The following is a 15,142-nucleotide window of genomic DNA, read 5'->3' on the forward strand; positions in this document are numbered from 1 at the left end:
CCAATGACCCCTGGGCCTGAGGGGCATCCTTTGAACTTGACCAACCACACGATGCCTTGCTGGAATGTTAAGCCTGATTGACAGGACTCACTCAGCAAGGGGCGAGGGGGAAGGGAGAGGGGGTATTGGCACACCTGGGGAAGGGACCCGGAAGCTTAAGACACACCGCAACATCTCCCCCTAGTTTTGTTTAAAAAGGACTGTGTTTGTGGTGCAGAATGATTGCCAAACCATGGTTGGTAAATCGGTTCTTCCTCTACAGGAGGGTCAGTGTTTTCCACTGAGGCCTCCAGGTCATCCATTGGAGCACTGAGGGCTTCCAAATGGTAGACCTCAGGAGGGGGGAGATAAGCTTGAAATTAACTTGAGGACCATGCGTTTGATTAGTCCAAAAACAATGCTAACTACAATAACTATAACTAAAATAAACAGCACTAAAAACACAGTTTTCAGAATATATTCCAACCACCCCGAGAGTCCCCAGCCTTTGAACAGTCCATTCAGCCAGTTGTCAGTTTCTCTGTTGATGTCTGAGAACCTTTGCCAAGGTAGTCCATATGTGCTTTGAGCTGAGGGACTATGCAGGAGATCGCAGGTGGGATGATCACGAGTGGGACAAGAAGCAGGCTCGGTCTCACGGTGTCTCGAGGCTACACACGAACAGTGGGATCTAAACTGGTACAAAAACTTGAAACAAACATATATTACAAACTATTCCAGATAGGAGGCTTAAATGGAATTTCCTCCAGAGAACGCGTGCAGCGTTTCCTTCTCCAGGCAGCATGAGCAACCTGGAGTGCTTCTGTAGATTTCTCTGAGACTTTGGGAACATAGGGCTTTACCCATTTGGAAGGAACCCACCTTAAACCAGAGGGGGTGGACACACAGGCGTATCCACGTCCCCAGGTAACCAATTTGTAAGGTCCCACCATTTTCCAAGTCTCAGCGTCCTTTACTAAAACTGGAGGTTTTTCTTTCATTAACTTATGATTGCTCCCCCAAAGTGGCGTAGGATGGGTGGGTTCAGGCTGTCAAAAGAACAATTCAGAAAATTGATTGTGAATAGCGCCCTGGATAACCGTATGTGGGGAGGTTCTACCTTCAGAACCTGTTGTTGCTGGTCCAGGACCCTTTTAATATCACGGTGAGTTCTTTCTACAATGGCTTGACCTGTAGGGGAGTAGGGGATGCCAGTTTTGTGCTCTACTCCCCATTGCTGCAGGAAGCTCCCGAATTCCTTGGATTTGTAAGCAGGCCCATTATCAGTTTTCAGCTCCTTGGGGATGCCCATGAAAGAAAAAGCCTGTAAGAGGTGCTTAATAGCATCAATAGATGATTCTTCTGTGTGGGCAGAAGCATAGACCGCTCCAGAAAAGGTATCTACGCTAACGTGAACATATTTCTGCCGTCCAAAAGACTGTATGTGTGTTACATCTGTTTGCCACAGTTCACAACTGTTCAGTCCCCTTGGGTTTGCTCCCGTACTCACTGTAGGGAGTGCATGTTGTTGGCAATTTGGGCATGTGGCCACAATCGCTTTGGCCTGTTCTTGAGTGATGTTAAACTGACGAACCAGGCCAGGTGCATTTTGGTGGAAAAGCTGGTGGCTGATTTTTGCCTGTTCAAAAACATTTGGGAGAGTGGCCATCACTGCAGGTGCAGCAAGAGCATCTGCCCTTCTGTTGCCTTCAGCGATAAACTCTGGCAAGTCAGTGTGTGACCTGACATGCATCACATAAAATGGCTGCTCTCGGTGAGTGACTAACTTTACCAGTTTTGAGAGCAATTCGCAAAGTGTGATGTTAGACATATCTTGCAGTACTGCTTGATCTGCGCTGGATACTACTCCTGCCACGTATGCAGAGTCTGTAATCAGATTAAATGGTTCTGAGAACCTTTGAAAAGCCCTAACAACCGCAGCCAATTCATCAACCTGAGGTGAACCTTCCACCTCAGCAATGTCCGTCTCCCACTGCTGGGTTTGAGGATCCTTCCAAGTCATAACAGACTTGTGGGACCTCCCGGATGCATCTGTAAAGACAGTCAGAGCCCTTTTTAAAGGTCTCCTACTTAGAGCACTTCTTAATTTTAAGGTAAATTGAACATCTTGTTCGAACAATTTGTGAGCGGGCCGCGCTACTGAAATTTGTCCTGAGTAGGAATCCAGAGCAAACTGCAACACTTCATTTTCTTTAAACAATTGTTCCAGTATTTTCATAGTATTTTGACCTGATTTTAACTCAACTGGAATGTGAATGCACTTAAAATCACATCCTGCTAACTCCCTGATTCGGGTCCTTGCTTTCCGGATCACTTCTGCTACCAGCTCCTGAGGCTTTGTCAGTTTCTTGGACCTTTTGTGACAGAGGAAAACTCATTCTATGATCAAGAGAGGGTCCCTCTGGTCCTGGTCCTTTTTTGGTGTGTTCTTTGCCTTAGGTGTTTGTTTTTCCTCCCACTGGAAAATAATTCCATGGAGGTGTGGCAACTTACCTAGAATGATAAATTTGAATGGCAGGTCAGGCCGGCATCGGTTGGCCTGTCTTGTGGACATTGCAATCTGAACCTTTTCTAGAGCTTTCCGTGCCTCTGGGGTAATAGACCTAGGAGCACCTGGGTCCTCTCCCCCTTTCAATAAATTGAAAAGAGGGGCAAGGTCTTCGTTAGTCAGACCGAGCCATGGTCTTACCCAATTCAAAGACCCACACAGCTTGTGGACATCCGCAAGGGTCTTGATCCTTGGATTGATTTCTAGTTTTTGAGGAACAATGGTCCTATTTCCAATTTCTAAGCCCAAATACTTCCAAGGTGGCATCTTTTGAATTTTCTTTTCCTGGAGCTCGAACCCTGCAACAATCAATGCATCGATCGTTAGGTCAAGCGCATGTGTGAGTAAATCATCATTGGGGGCACACACAAGGATATCATCCATATAATGATAGATGATGGCCTTCTCTGCGGCTGCACGTACTGGGGAAAGCAGGGAAGAGACATACCACTGGCAGATAGCTGGAGATACCTTGAGTCCCTGAGGAAGAACGGTCCAATGGTACCTTTTCATAGGGGCTTATAAATTGATGGAGGGGACTGAGAATGCAAAATGTGGTGCATCATCAGGGTGCAAGGGGATTTGGAAAAAACAATCTTTAATATCAATAACAGCTAATTTCCAATCTTGGGGAAGCATTGTTGGGGATGGCATACCAGGTTGGGGAGAACCCATGTCTTCAATTACATTATTAATTCGTCGGAGGTCGCAGAGGAGCCGCCATCTCTTTTTGTCAGTTTTTTGGATGACAAACACTGGAGAGTTCCATGGGGACATGGTCTCCACAATGTGGCCCTTTTTTAGTTGCTCTTCTACTAGTTCCTCAAGCACCTTTATTTTTTGTTTACTGAGCGGCCACTGTTTCACATCAACTGGTTTGTCTGTTTTCCACTTAAGTTTTTGGGTGGGGCGCTGTTGTTCAATTACTGCTGTACAAATATGCTGTGGAGAGTCTGGAATATCAATTGTGACACCCCACTGGGCCATTAAATCTCTCCCTAACAAAGGTTCCGAATAATCTAACACAAATGGATGGATATTTGCCAATTGTCCGTTTGGTCCCTCGAATTGAATAATGCTTTTGGATTGTCTTGCCAATTGCAGACCTCCTACACCTTGAAGGTGACCGGCAACATTTTGCAAAGGCCAATGTGCTGGCCACACAGCACTGGGATCACTGGGATCACTGTGCAGTCTGCACCTGTGTCTACAAGCATCTCAATGCGTTTTGACTCCCCACCCCCACTGACATTACACCATAATTTGGGTTGTCTTTCCCAATAACCTGGACCCGGGCGACTGTGGGCCCTTGTTTTTCGACATTTTCAGGTAAAGATGGCACAGGGATAGCTTGTGCAACAATTTGTCCCTTGGGAAGAAACAGGGGTGGGTGGAAACAGTGCAGGCCGAGAACGAATTGCTCAGGATCTGATGTTGTCATTCCCGGAGCAATTTCGATCTCTTGTGGTGTGTGTTTGGTGTCCCCAGTGACGATGTACTTACAACAAATTCGGTTCCAAGTACCCTTCTGTTCAGGATTTACAGAGACAAAATGCAAGTCAGTGTCCTTCAGGTGGAGTGACTCTGTCAGCTGCAACCTGTAAGGCTCATTCACAGAAGACGTGGTTAACACAGGATCACTTAAATCATAACAAAGGTTATTTTGTTTCACTTTCAACAGTGTACCAGCAGACTTGGTCTTTGAAGCACCTGCTTCACTTACACAAATATTAATATTATCGCGCGCTTGGTTTGTTTTGCTACCCTTATTCCCTTGGCCTGCTCTTTTTGTGTCTGCACGCCTGGAAGGCGGGCACTCCCTTTTCAGTTTTTTTGTTGTTGTTGACCCCCAGGGAGGGCTTGTAGTTCTCCTCCCCTGCCATTTCTAAATTCATCAAATTCCCTTTTCAGGGGGCACTGGTTACTTCAGTGCCCAAGGTTGCTACAAAGCAGGCATGGTTTTGTGGGCTCAACCATTGCTGGTTTCCGCTGCTTCCCAGGGTACTGCTGTGCTGAGGGAATGGGCGCAGGGCTGGCAACGGCGACACGCTGAGGTGGTCTTGGCAGCAGCCTTGGTCTGGTGTCTTCAGCCACAATCATCAGAGGCACTTTCCTGTTACAGACTAGAAGCATATCTTTTAGGCTGGGGGGAGGTTCTACAGGAAGGCTCAGGATTGCCGCTTGACACTGTTCATTTGCATTTGTAAATGCCATTTCCTCTAAAATTGCTCCTCTAGCATTCTCTTTTTTAACTTGTATTTCAATGGCTCTGGTTAACTTTTCTACAAATTTCACAAAAGGCTCTGATGGTAGCTGTTTAATTTTACTATAGGGCTCAAAAGGCCCCTCAGGTTGGAGGGAAAAGAATGCTTTTTTAGCTGCTTCTTTTACTTTCTCGAGTGTTTCTGCAGGAATTGCAGTAGCTGGGATTCAGGGTGAAGACCACTGGCCCTCACCACAGTGGTGCTCAATGGTAATAGGGTTACCACTGCTGTCTTTCGCTGTGTTTGGATCAGCATGCAAGCCTGGGAGAGCATCTTTTAGCAGTTGTTTCCATGCTAATTCCCATAATTTGAATTCCGTGGAGGTCATGAGACAGGAAAAAAGCTGTTTTAAATCATGTGGGATCACCACAGTCCTACTCAGTTCAGAATTTAAAAGGCCACGGAAATATGGACTGTGTGGACCATATTCTTTATGCGATTTACAGATCTCTCTAATCAATTGTTGTCCAAAAGAACTCCAATTAGCTGTTGGGTTTGCTCCTCCCTGAGTTGCAGGCTGAAAGGTAACAGGAGCCAGTGACAACATGGGACTATGCATTGAATCTGCTGTTCCCTGCTCTGTATCCCTTGAATCGGAAGCATTGGGATCAGATACAGGTTTGGGGAGAGGCAGTGGGTGTGTCCTCACCGTGGGAACCCGGGGAGGGGGCGGGGACGCAATGGGTACAGGGGGCGGAAACAGGGAGCTGGCAAGGGGCGGGGACACTGTGGGAACAAGAGGCGGGGTCAAGGGGCTGGCAGGGGGGCGGGGACACCTGGTGACATCACGTCAGCAGACGCCCCCTGGGAGGAGTAGAGGGGGGGAGCTGAGGGTACTGCAGGAAAGGGAGGGGGGAAGGTGTCACGAGGAACAGGAGGAGAGGGGGATGAGCCTGGAATTTTGGGATGCTTAGGAGGATTTTGGGAAGGAGAAGACCAGGTTTGGGAAGATGCCACGTGGCATCCACCATCTTGTGGACCCCCTAGGGACTGGGGGCCATTTTGGGCATCACTGCTCTCTGGAAAGCTGATGCGTGCTGTGGGTTTCAGAGGAGGGGACACAGGGGACTGGGAAAGGTTCCACGCAGCCTGGCCAGGGCCTTGTGGACAGGACAACTCAGGCATTTCAGCAGACTCTGGGAGTCGACTTCCCAATGAGTGTGCTCTCTTTAAAATACCAGGTTTTGGGGTAAGAGGTTTAGGGGTTTTAGAGCTAGGAGAGGGAGAAACAGGGAGAGCAGAGGTACATGGCTTGGCGTTTGGCTTTTTCTCCATTTCCTTTTGTTTGAGCAATGCTGTTCGAATTTGTAAACTCCAGAACACAAATTTAGCTGAGGGTACATTGCCAGATTGTCCTAAGGTTATCAATTCATTCCCAACTTTATCCCAGAATTGAATATTGTGGATTTCTTCAGGGGAGATTTTTGGGAAGTGCAGAAAAAGCCATCTCATAAACTGTTTCAATTTTCCTTTTGAGAACTTCACATTACCACTGACTAAAATGCTAACAATATTATAGAACACTCCTTTTTGTACAATGCTGAGTTTCGAACCCATGTTAGATGTAAAAGGCAAGGTGCTAAATCCCGCTTGACCAAAAACAAAGCCAAAATCAGCTACCGATTTCTAAATAAAACCACAGATAAGAAAGCGATAACGAGCAGACAAAAGCTTCACAATGCAGCTGTATATACTGCTTTTAAAATTCCCGGGCAGCAGCAGCAGGGCACGCCCTGCCAAGCTGAGGCAGAAACAAAGCCTCCCCCGCCGTGGAATGCAGCCTCCCCGCGGAGCTGAGAGAGCAGCCACGCCACGTGGCAAGCCGAAACCAGGGCCTCCCGTGCCGCGTGTGCAGAGAACACCCCCCACCCCGCACAGAGAGAGAAAGAGAGTCCCCCGACCACGTGGACAGAGCCGAGCACGCTGAGCTTCCAAGCCGGGGGGAAGGGCAGAAATCACTCCCGCTCCGGCGCGAATTCCAAAAGACAGTGAAACACGTGGCAGAGAGCTAAAGGCTAGAGCGCAATGAATTCCCGTCTGTGGGGCTGCGCAGCCAAAAATGCAAAGGCAAAAAAGGAACAGAACTCACGGCAGAGTCTGTTTTTTAGCTTCTGCTCTACCGAGAGCAGAGATACTCACCCGAAATGGAAGCTGTAGCTGGCTGGGGTTCAGGCAGGTCTCCTCACCGGAACAGGACCTCTCTATGGGCGAGAGAGGCTCCCCTGTTCTTCCTCTGGAAAATCTGCTCACCACAAAGGAGCTGGGCTTTCCAGAGGTGCCAAACAGTCCACGAAACTTCTAATGGGAATACTCCCAAAGTCTCTAGCTGAGGGCGATGCAACCAAAGCCCTTCCAGCTGGATGCACGGCTGCCAGAAGCTTCTCCGCGGTACTGGGAGTCCGTTCTCGGGCTGCAGAGTCGCTTTGCCCGCCTCAGGGACGCCAAATATTGGAATCTGAATCCCAATATTACCAGTTAGATGGTGCCTGGGCCAGTCTGACCCTCGCTGCTGGGCCAAAGGCAGCAACTGTGGTGTAATCACCCCAGAGATACCTTGGCTTGCTGGTGGTTGCAGCTGGGCACTGAACAAGTCCAGGCTTGTTAGGAACTCCGTTTACCTCAGGAGGAAAGCTTCAGGCGATGGTGAGGAGGAAAAGGAGATGGATTCTGCTGGAGGGTTTAATATCCAGAGGTTTATTCCATGGTTACAGAGGCCTGAACGTGGGCAACTGCTCCAACAGAATCTCGGCCGCATGGTCTGATTCACCTTTTAAGCTCAGGGACAGGGGGAGGGGAGGTACAGTTGAGCCACCAACCAGGTGAGAGGGGCGGGGTCACAGGGGAAGATGACACCCAGACAGGCCAATGACCCCTGGGCCTGAGGGGCATCCTTTGAACTTGACCAACCACACGACGCCTTGCTGAAATGTAAGCCTGATTGACAGGACTCACTCAGCAAGGGGCGAGGGGGAAGGGAGAGGGGGTATTGGCACACCTGGGGAAGGGACCCGGAAGCTTAAGACACACCGCAACACTGTGCTTTACAATGAGCTCCCCCAAATTCTATCTTTTTGCCCATATACCCAGTGCTCAAAGATTCTTCTGCTTGCAGTTCTTCTCAGCCTGCCATTGCCTACATTTCCCTAAATAACACAGAGTGAGCAGACTCTGACAGTGCCATTTCAAGAACCTCGAGAAATATGTTGCACCGATCAAGGTTCCAAAACACTTTCTCATGGGATTCTATTGGTATCTTCCTTTTCCTGTGAAAAAGGACTATTGACTGTCTTATTTGCTGTCTTTCATTCAGTTATTTACACTTGCAATTATTTATTTCTTGGCAGTGTACCTTTTAAGAGTTTTTGATGGCTGACCTCTTCAAATTGCCTCCAGAAATCGATGGTCAGTATTACAGGACCTACGTCCCTTAGCCATGACGGACTACTAAGTATTTCAGTAGGACTGTGAGTTCGTGAGGCAGCTCTTCCCTTTACAAAAGCCCTTATGACTCATCCCTATTACATCATCTTTATGCACGTGTTAGTCAATTCTAATCTATTTTACAGTTTCCACTAAATTGCCTGCTATGGATATTAGGACTGTACTTTTCTAGCTGTCTTATGGCAACTTATTCTTTTAAAATCAGCTTTCAAGAGTCAGCTGTAGCAGATACAACCCTGCCTTCTGCTACCAAACCAGTTTTGTACTAGAGGTTTTTCAGGACAGTTTGTAGTTTACTCTTGAATTCTTTTAGAATTGCTGGTTATATACTGTCTGGTCCTTGTGATTTATTATTATTAATTTTGACTATATGTTTCATAACCTATATGTTACATATGGAATCTTTCAAGACACAACCCCCACTGAGTCCCCTCATAAAAAAGAAGAGCTGGCTTGGGAATCTCATCCATCTCTGCCATAGTGAACACAGATGTAACAAATCATTTTAGATTTTCTGTTATTTACTTTGTATACTCTTTTACATTTCTTTCAATTTTCCTGGTACTGGAGTCTGTCAGGCCTACAGCCAGGGCCTGAAGTGTGTGTTTGAAAGGGGATTTATTATTAGATTTTATTCCTTATGCAAGCTATTCCTCAAATTCTTTTAGACTGTCTCATGGTATCGTTTACTTTTTATCTGTCACAAGTTTGGATTCTATTTTCAATTTCATGCCCAAACCTAGCTTTTGGAAGGATGTTTCTAAAAACTGTCCCTAGCAACAAGCATTTTTTAAAATGAAAGCACATATTGGTGGATGATTTTTTTTTTTTCTGCTTGTCTGTAAGGGCTTTATGTAAGGAAGGAAAGAAAGGAAGGAACCCAAAGAGAGAGGGCATCACAGTGTGGTGCAATTGATGGTGTCTGCAGCACCTTATGACTCCTCCCTAGCCTTCTGGAGGTGTACACAGAACTGTATTAAACTACTGCTCCTGCTTGCAGGGATTGTAACCCCAATGGCATTTGAAATACCTAGGAACAGCTTCTTTAAAAATCAGGAACTCCAGAAAATACTTCACACAAAAGGGTACAATGTGTATGCAGCAGACACATGCTGAACATCTAGACTTGTAGTTTATTGGCTGTAGTCCATTTCATCTTCCTCACCAGAATCTCCACATAATGACAACCTTGCTGTCTTCATGTCAAGGCATGTCCTGAGCAGTCATTGACCCCACCACAGGCTGGTTTTCAGAAATGACTATAGGTTGATGACTAAATGAAAATAGGTTTTTAGAAATGACTATACCATGATGACTGTTCAGAAGCGAATGTGTTGAGATTTGTCCTCCTTGACATGCTGACACAGACCTAGGCTAGGGCTTCTCTTCCTTCTGCTTCCTTGTCTCATCTCCCTCTCTCCCTTGAAAGGCAAGGCTGTTTACTGTCACCCCTGCTGCATATAGGAGAGATGACTGTAAGAGCGCCGAGTACATCTCTACCATGTCCCTACTCCCAACATCCTGGGTGTTTGTCTGGATGAGCTCACACCAACTTCAGAGTGCCTACCCTTTGTTCTTTCCCTCACTGCTTTAAAACACCTGCTCTATTTCTGCCTAAACTATGTTGCAGGTATGCTTCTACCTAACCTCACTGACTTTTACCCACTGTCTTGACTTCTATCTTAAGCTGCCTTGTCACTACAGGCTTGCATGGCAACCTGGCCTGTTGCCTGGTGAACTTATCTTGCTCTTCTTGCTCAGGTATTGAATTTGCTGACTCAGCTCCCAGCTCTATCTTCTACATGGAGCAATCTGTCCCTGCTACATCCTGACGGTCATACTGTTCAGATGAAAAGAAGCAGCCACTGAGCAAAGAAATGAGTGAAAAAATGGCAAAAGAATCGGAAGATAAACATTCAAGCATGACAAAGTAGAAACAAAATACATGTTTTAAGAGAGGATGTATGATACAGTGGGGAGAACCTTTCCACTATCCCTGAAATGAAAAGAAGAAATTATGAGAAAAAGATAAAAAGGCTATTTTGGCTAAACTAAAGAAGAAAATAAAAGCAGATGCCTGTAGAGAAATGCTGGACAGTTAAGTTAGACTATCAGGAATGGCTGGAATTGACTCAATGCAAATTTAAGACAGGAAAGGGGACAAAAAAGCAGAACTGTTTAGATAAAAAGGGAAAATGGGGAACAAAGGAAAACCTGTACAGACCTAACCATTAGCAATTGTGCAGCAGAACATACAGGAAAATTTCATTAGTGCTTTCCAGGCAGTGACTGGTTTCTTGGTGACAACAACAACAACAACAAAAAAGAATGTGCATACTGAAGTGTTGTGGTATTAATGAAAAGCAGCGTGGAAATAAAGTAGTAGTTCTATGTGAATATTATGGTCACATCTTTAAAGTAGTGACAGAGAAGTCTATGGGAACTAGAGGACTAATGCAAGCTTCTTGACAGCAGCAGGAAAACCACACACCATCTCTGAAAGGATGTTCCCGACACATACCTTTCTTTGCAGCCTTAGATGATCACCATGTTTACATACAGCAAAGCACTTAATATACATTCAAAATACATGGGAATCATGTGGCATAAGGCTGTTGCCATACTGGTTTGCAAGCTTCCTTTGCAGCAATGGCATGAATCTGGGGGGCATTTCAGTGGCTAGTGTTTCTGCAATAACCCACAAGTTCTTTAAGGTCTTTGAAGCCATTAACTTTGCCCACAATGAACAGTAGCACTATGCAGCTAGTGGAACTTTTAAACAGAGAATTTCACTAGGAGGGTGGGGTGTGGAGGTTAAAATGCCAACAGGCTGTGTGAAGCAGTCGTGCTGAGGTGTCATTCTTTGGAGTTGCTGATGTTACAGAACTAGGAGCTTTCTGTGCAGTCTCTAAAAATCAGCAGCTCTGTAAGGCCTCTGAGCTGTTCAGAAGATGTACTGTTACCATGGCACTGCAAACCTTTCAGCAAGGTGTGAATCATAAAACGGTTAAACACTGGTGCTGAAACCTGCAGTATGACGAATCATGCAGTTCTACGGAGTGTTTGTAGCTGAAACCTAAGATTTGTCTGCAGCATCAGCTGTAGTATGGGAATCCTTGTGTGAACTTCTTTTATGTCTCTGCTACCTCCTTTAAGATAGCCTGATAACAGATCCCTGCTTTCTATCCTGTGCCTAGAGAAAGTACCTCTTTTACACATGGAGACAGAGGGCCGAGCCGTCCTGTACCCACCCTCCTGCTCCTGGCCGCTCAGCCGGGCTCTGAAATGTTGGAGACAAGCCGATTGCCCACCAAAAGGTCCATTAATTGCCAGAGTTAGTGTTTCTTTCTCGCTATTTGTCTTCCTTTTCTCTTCCTTTGCAGTATCAAACAAGGTTTCGGATTCCTAGCCTTTTCCGGGTACGGGAAAAACAGCGCTACAGCACACGCAACGCTACGTAACCCAACACCCCCCTTCGCGCGGCTCGGCCCCCCCCCCCCCCCGGCTCCGCCCCTCCCGCCTCGTGCTTCATTCTGCTCTCTCTCTCTCTCACACCACTGCGGTGCAGGCTGCGTGCGGAGATAAGGCTCAATCGGTGGCGCATGCGCAAGCTGTGCGCGTGCGCGGCAGCTGGGACGCCGGACTGCGGAGTGGGGCTGGTTCTGACATGGCGGAGGCGCGGCCCGGCTCAGGTGAGCGTAGCTGCCGCTCTGAGGCAGGGGGACTGAGGAGAGGGACTGCAGGATTGGGTGGGCTCAGTGAAGGGGAGAAGCAGTCATCACTCCCCAGCGATACTAGCGGGTAGAAAGTCGCGCCGAAGCGGTCGCCATCGAACGCTGGTTTGTCGAAGGGTGCGGGCTGCGGCACCACCTGTTGCGGCTGGTCCGCCCCTGCCCGGCTCGACTTAGCGGTGCTTGTCGCGCCCAAAATGGCCGGGTTTGCCTGTGCCGCAGGGCCCGGTAGGAAAAACTTTGCCCGAGGAGGAACGTGCGTGCTCCTAGTACGGGACAAACGAATGTAACGTCTTTGGTAACGCCAGAGAAAATACATAAATAAGAGCTTATTTACTGGAAAACCTGTCTGCTCGCTGCCCACCCATATCCTTGAAACCCAGGTTTCAGGCTGCCCGCATAGAGCAGTGACAATGACAACGGCTCAGGCCCACGAACTGCTGTAAAGCCGCGTCTTTTTGAGGGGTCTCAGAGGGATCTGTGAGTAGAAGTCTTAGACATGAAGGAGATTACTGGTTACAGCAGGTGCTACACGGAAGGAGAGCGTCTTAGGTACACGGGACTGGGTGCAACATGCAAGAAAACAGTTTTTCCTTTGTTTTGCCGTGCTTACTTGTATGATGCAGGTTCAGATTAACTTTAGTTTTTTTGGTTATGGTTGCAGAGGAGTGGGGAGGAAACCTTACAAGATCGATATTTCAGCCTTGCATTTAATTATTTGCCCTGTATTTCAGATACTTAACAATAGAAGAACTCTTACTTAATTTTGTCATGATATGTGTCTAGAAATAACACTGTTGCTGAGTGTAATCAATGACTTTCAGTTTTTTCATCATGTTGCTTAATTTTACTGTAGTCCAGTACACCTTATCCGGTAATCAGTGTCACGTTGAGGTCAGTTGATGAGCTGACTAATTTCATTGTTCATAGTTGTTGGATTTCTGTCAAGGGAAATCCTGGCCTTTTGTATTTTGGGTTAAGAAGAAAGTATCATTCTCTATTTTTGCAGCATCCTGTTGTTAATTCAGATGAAGATTATCTACAGCCATTGTCCTTAATAGCATTCCCTGTTCTTGGCAGTCTGGTCTGGCTAGCATGATGGAGAAGTTACATGAGTTCAATTTTTGGTGGTATGAGAATGGGTCCACTGCCCTTGTTGGAGGTGAAATGGCTTGGGACATGGTACAGAGAGCAGAGACATAGCTTCAGTAAAGCTGATGCTGTCAAATTTCTTTTTGTCTGTGTTTCATTCTGTCAGGCTGTGGGTCAAGTGTGATTGTGAAATCTCTTTGTATAGTATATATGTATTGGAATGGGGAGTCTTAGGTATACTGGGCTAAAAATTGCTTTACTGTAAAGCAGTAGAGTAGTCTGCATGGGACACCATTTCTACGCTTGCCTTATAATAAGGTATAACAAAATAACAGATATCGTTACTTGGGATTAAGTTCTGGAGTTGGGTCATTTTTTGTGCTCTCAAGAAAAATCTCATAGGTAAGTTTTGAGTTTTACATGTGCAGTATTAGAATGGAAACTGGCTTTTGCACTACAAGTTCAGGGATGGAGCAAGTGTCTGATTTTGAAAGCTTAAAATTGAAAGATATTTCTGCTCTCAGAGTAGAACAGGGGTTTGAAGAGTGACAGTTTTTGGCCACTACAGATGTGTTGCTCATCCAGGATATTTTGTCAGTAGTGAAGAATTATTGAGACCCAGGAAATTATTATAAAAGACAAAGAGGAAAAATATAAGCAGCAAAGCAATTGTATAATAATTGTTCACACTGATGCATCTTTCTCATTTCAGTCCCTGTTCACCTAGAAGGGACAAATGTATTCTATTTAATAGCTGTTAATGGATTTTTTCCCATCAGTTGCTGTAATTACTGTTTAATGTAGTTTTGGTTTTTTGCCATCATAACAACAGCTGGGTGTTCTACATGTTACAATGCATCATTAAGCTGCAGATAACCAGGGAATTGCTATAAAACATTGGTCACCGTAAGGGAGAAGAAGAAAGTGAAAGCTTAAAATGTATTTGTTTTCCATATGCAAAATCTATTCTGTAGTAGGTCCTTTTGTTTGGATGATGAAACTACTTATCACAAAATCCTACTTTGAAATTTTCTCACATGTCATCTTGAAATGGGCTGGCTAAAACTTTAGAGGTCCATTTAAAGTGTGGTTACACTGAATTGGACATGAAATGGCAATATCAAAAAAGACAATAACATCACACTGTACGAACATACACAGGTGGCTAGCTAGCTGGAAAATAGCTTTGCAGAAAAGGTGAGATGAGGCCACCCCTCGAGCACCGTGTCCAACTCTGGGCTCCGTGTGTGCAAGGAGAACGTGTACATACTGGACTGAGTCCAGCAAAGAACCATGAAGACCATTAAGGAATTGGAGCATCCTTTTCATGAGGAGAGACAGAGAGAGCTGGATATGTTTAGTCATAAGAAGTCTCAGATATTAGTGCTGTGTACAAATACTGAAAGTGTGGGAATAAAGAATATGGAACCAGATTGTTCTTAGTGGTATTAAATTAAAGGACACGAGGCCACAGGTATAAAACATACAAAATTCCAGTTGAACACAAGGAAAAGCCTTCTTACTGTGAGAATAACACTGGAACAGGTTGCTGAGAGAGGTCATGGCCTCTCAGTCCTTGAAGATACTCAAAATCCAGCTGGCACCTGACCCTTTTTGGGTAGGATTTTTGAACTAGATGATCTACAGAAGTCTCAAAATGAGCCATTCTGTAATTCTATGGGTAGGCTGGTTTTGCATGTTGTTCTTTAGTAATTTCTGGAAAGTATTGTAGTAGGGGAGTATATCTTTTATGACATGAGCTAATACAGTTGAAGTAAACAATGAGTTTTGGGCATGCAGATTGTTTTGCCTGGAAATTGGTTGCACTACTTGAGTCAATAGGCCTGAAACAAAAACTCCTGTTTAGGAAGAAATTCAACATTTTATAAATCTGTGTCATCTTGAAAATAATAAGATGCTGTAGGTGAATGTATAAAGTGATCAGGGAAGGCAGAAAATATAAACTTGGTAGTCTGGTTTAAAGCTCCCAGTGCTCTGGGGAAAGCTTCAAATTTCAGGTCTTATATCTTCAGATAATGGACCATTCAGTTTTTGTTTGTTTGTGG

At 45.6% G+C, this 15,142-nt stretch overlaps 1 protein-coding gene across 1 annotated transcript in view; it reads left to right on the forward strand.

The window, feature by feature from the left end:
• The first annotated feature begins 11,878 nt into the window (after nt 1-11,878).
• Nucleotides 11,879-15,142, forward strand: part of NFX1 (nuclear transcription factor, X-box binding 1) — a 99,025-nt gene continuing 95,761 nt past the window's right edge. Inside the window, exon 1 of the mRNA XM_054273333.1 lies at nt 11,879-11,945. Within this exon, the coding sequence (XP_054129308.1) occupies nt 11,921-11,945 (25 nt within the window). The 5' untranslated portion in view covers nt 11,879-11,920. The remainder of the gene's footprint in view (nt 11,946-15,142) is intronic.

The sequence above is a fragment of the Melozone crissalis genome, unplaced genomic scaffold (assembly GCF_028551555.1).
Source record: "Melozone crissalis strain CALT ecotype California unplaced genomic scaffold, PUWL_Pcris_2 ptg000016l_1, whole genome shotgun sequence".
Lineage (NCBI taxonomy): Eukaryota > Metazoa > Chordata > Aves > Passeriformes > Passerellidae > Melozone > Melozone crissalis.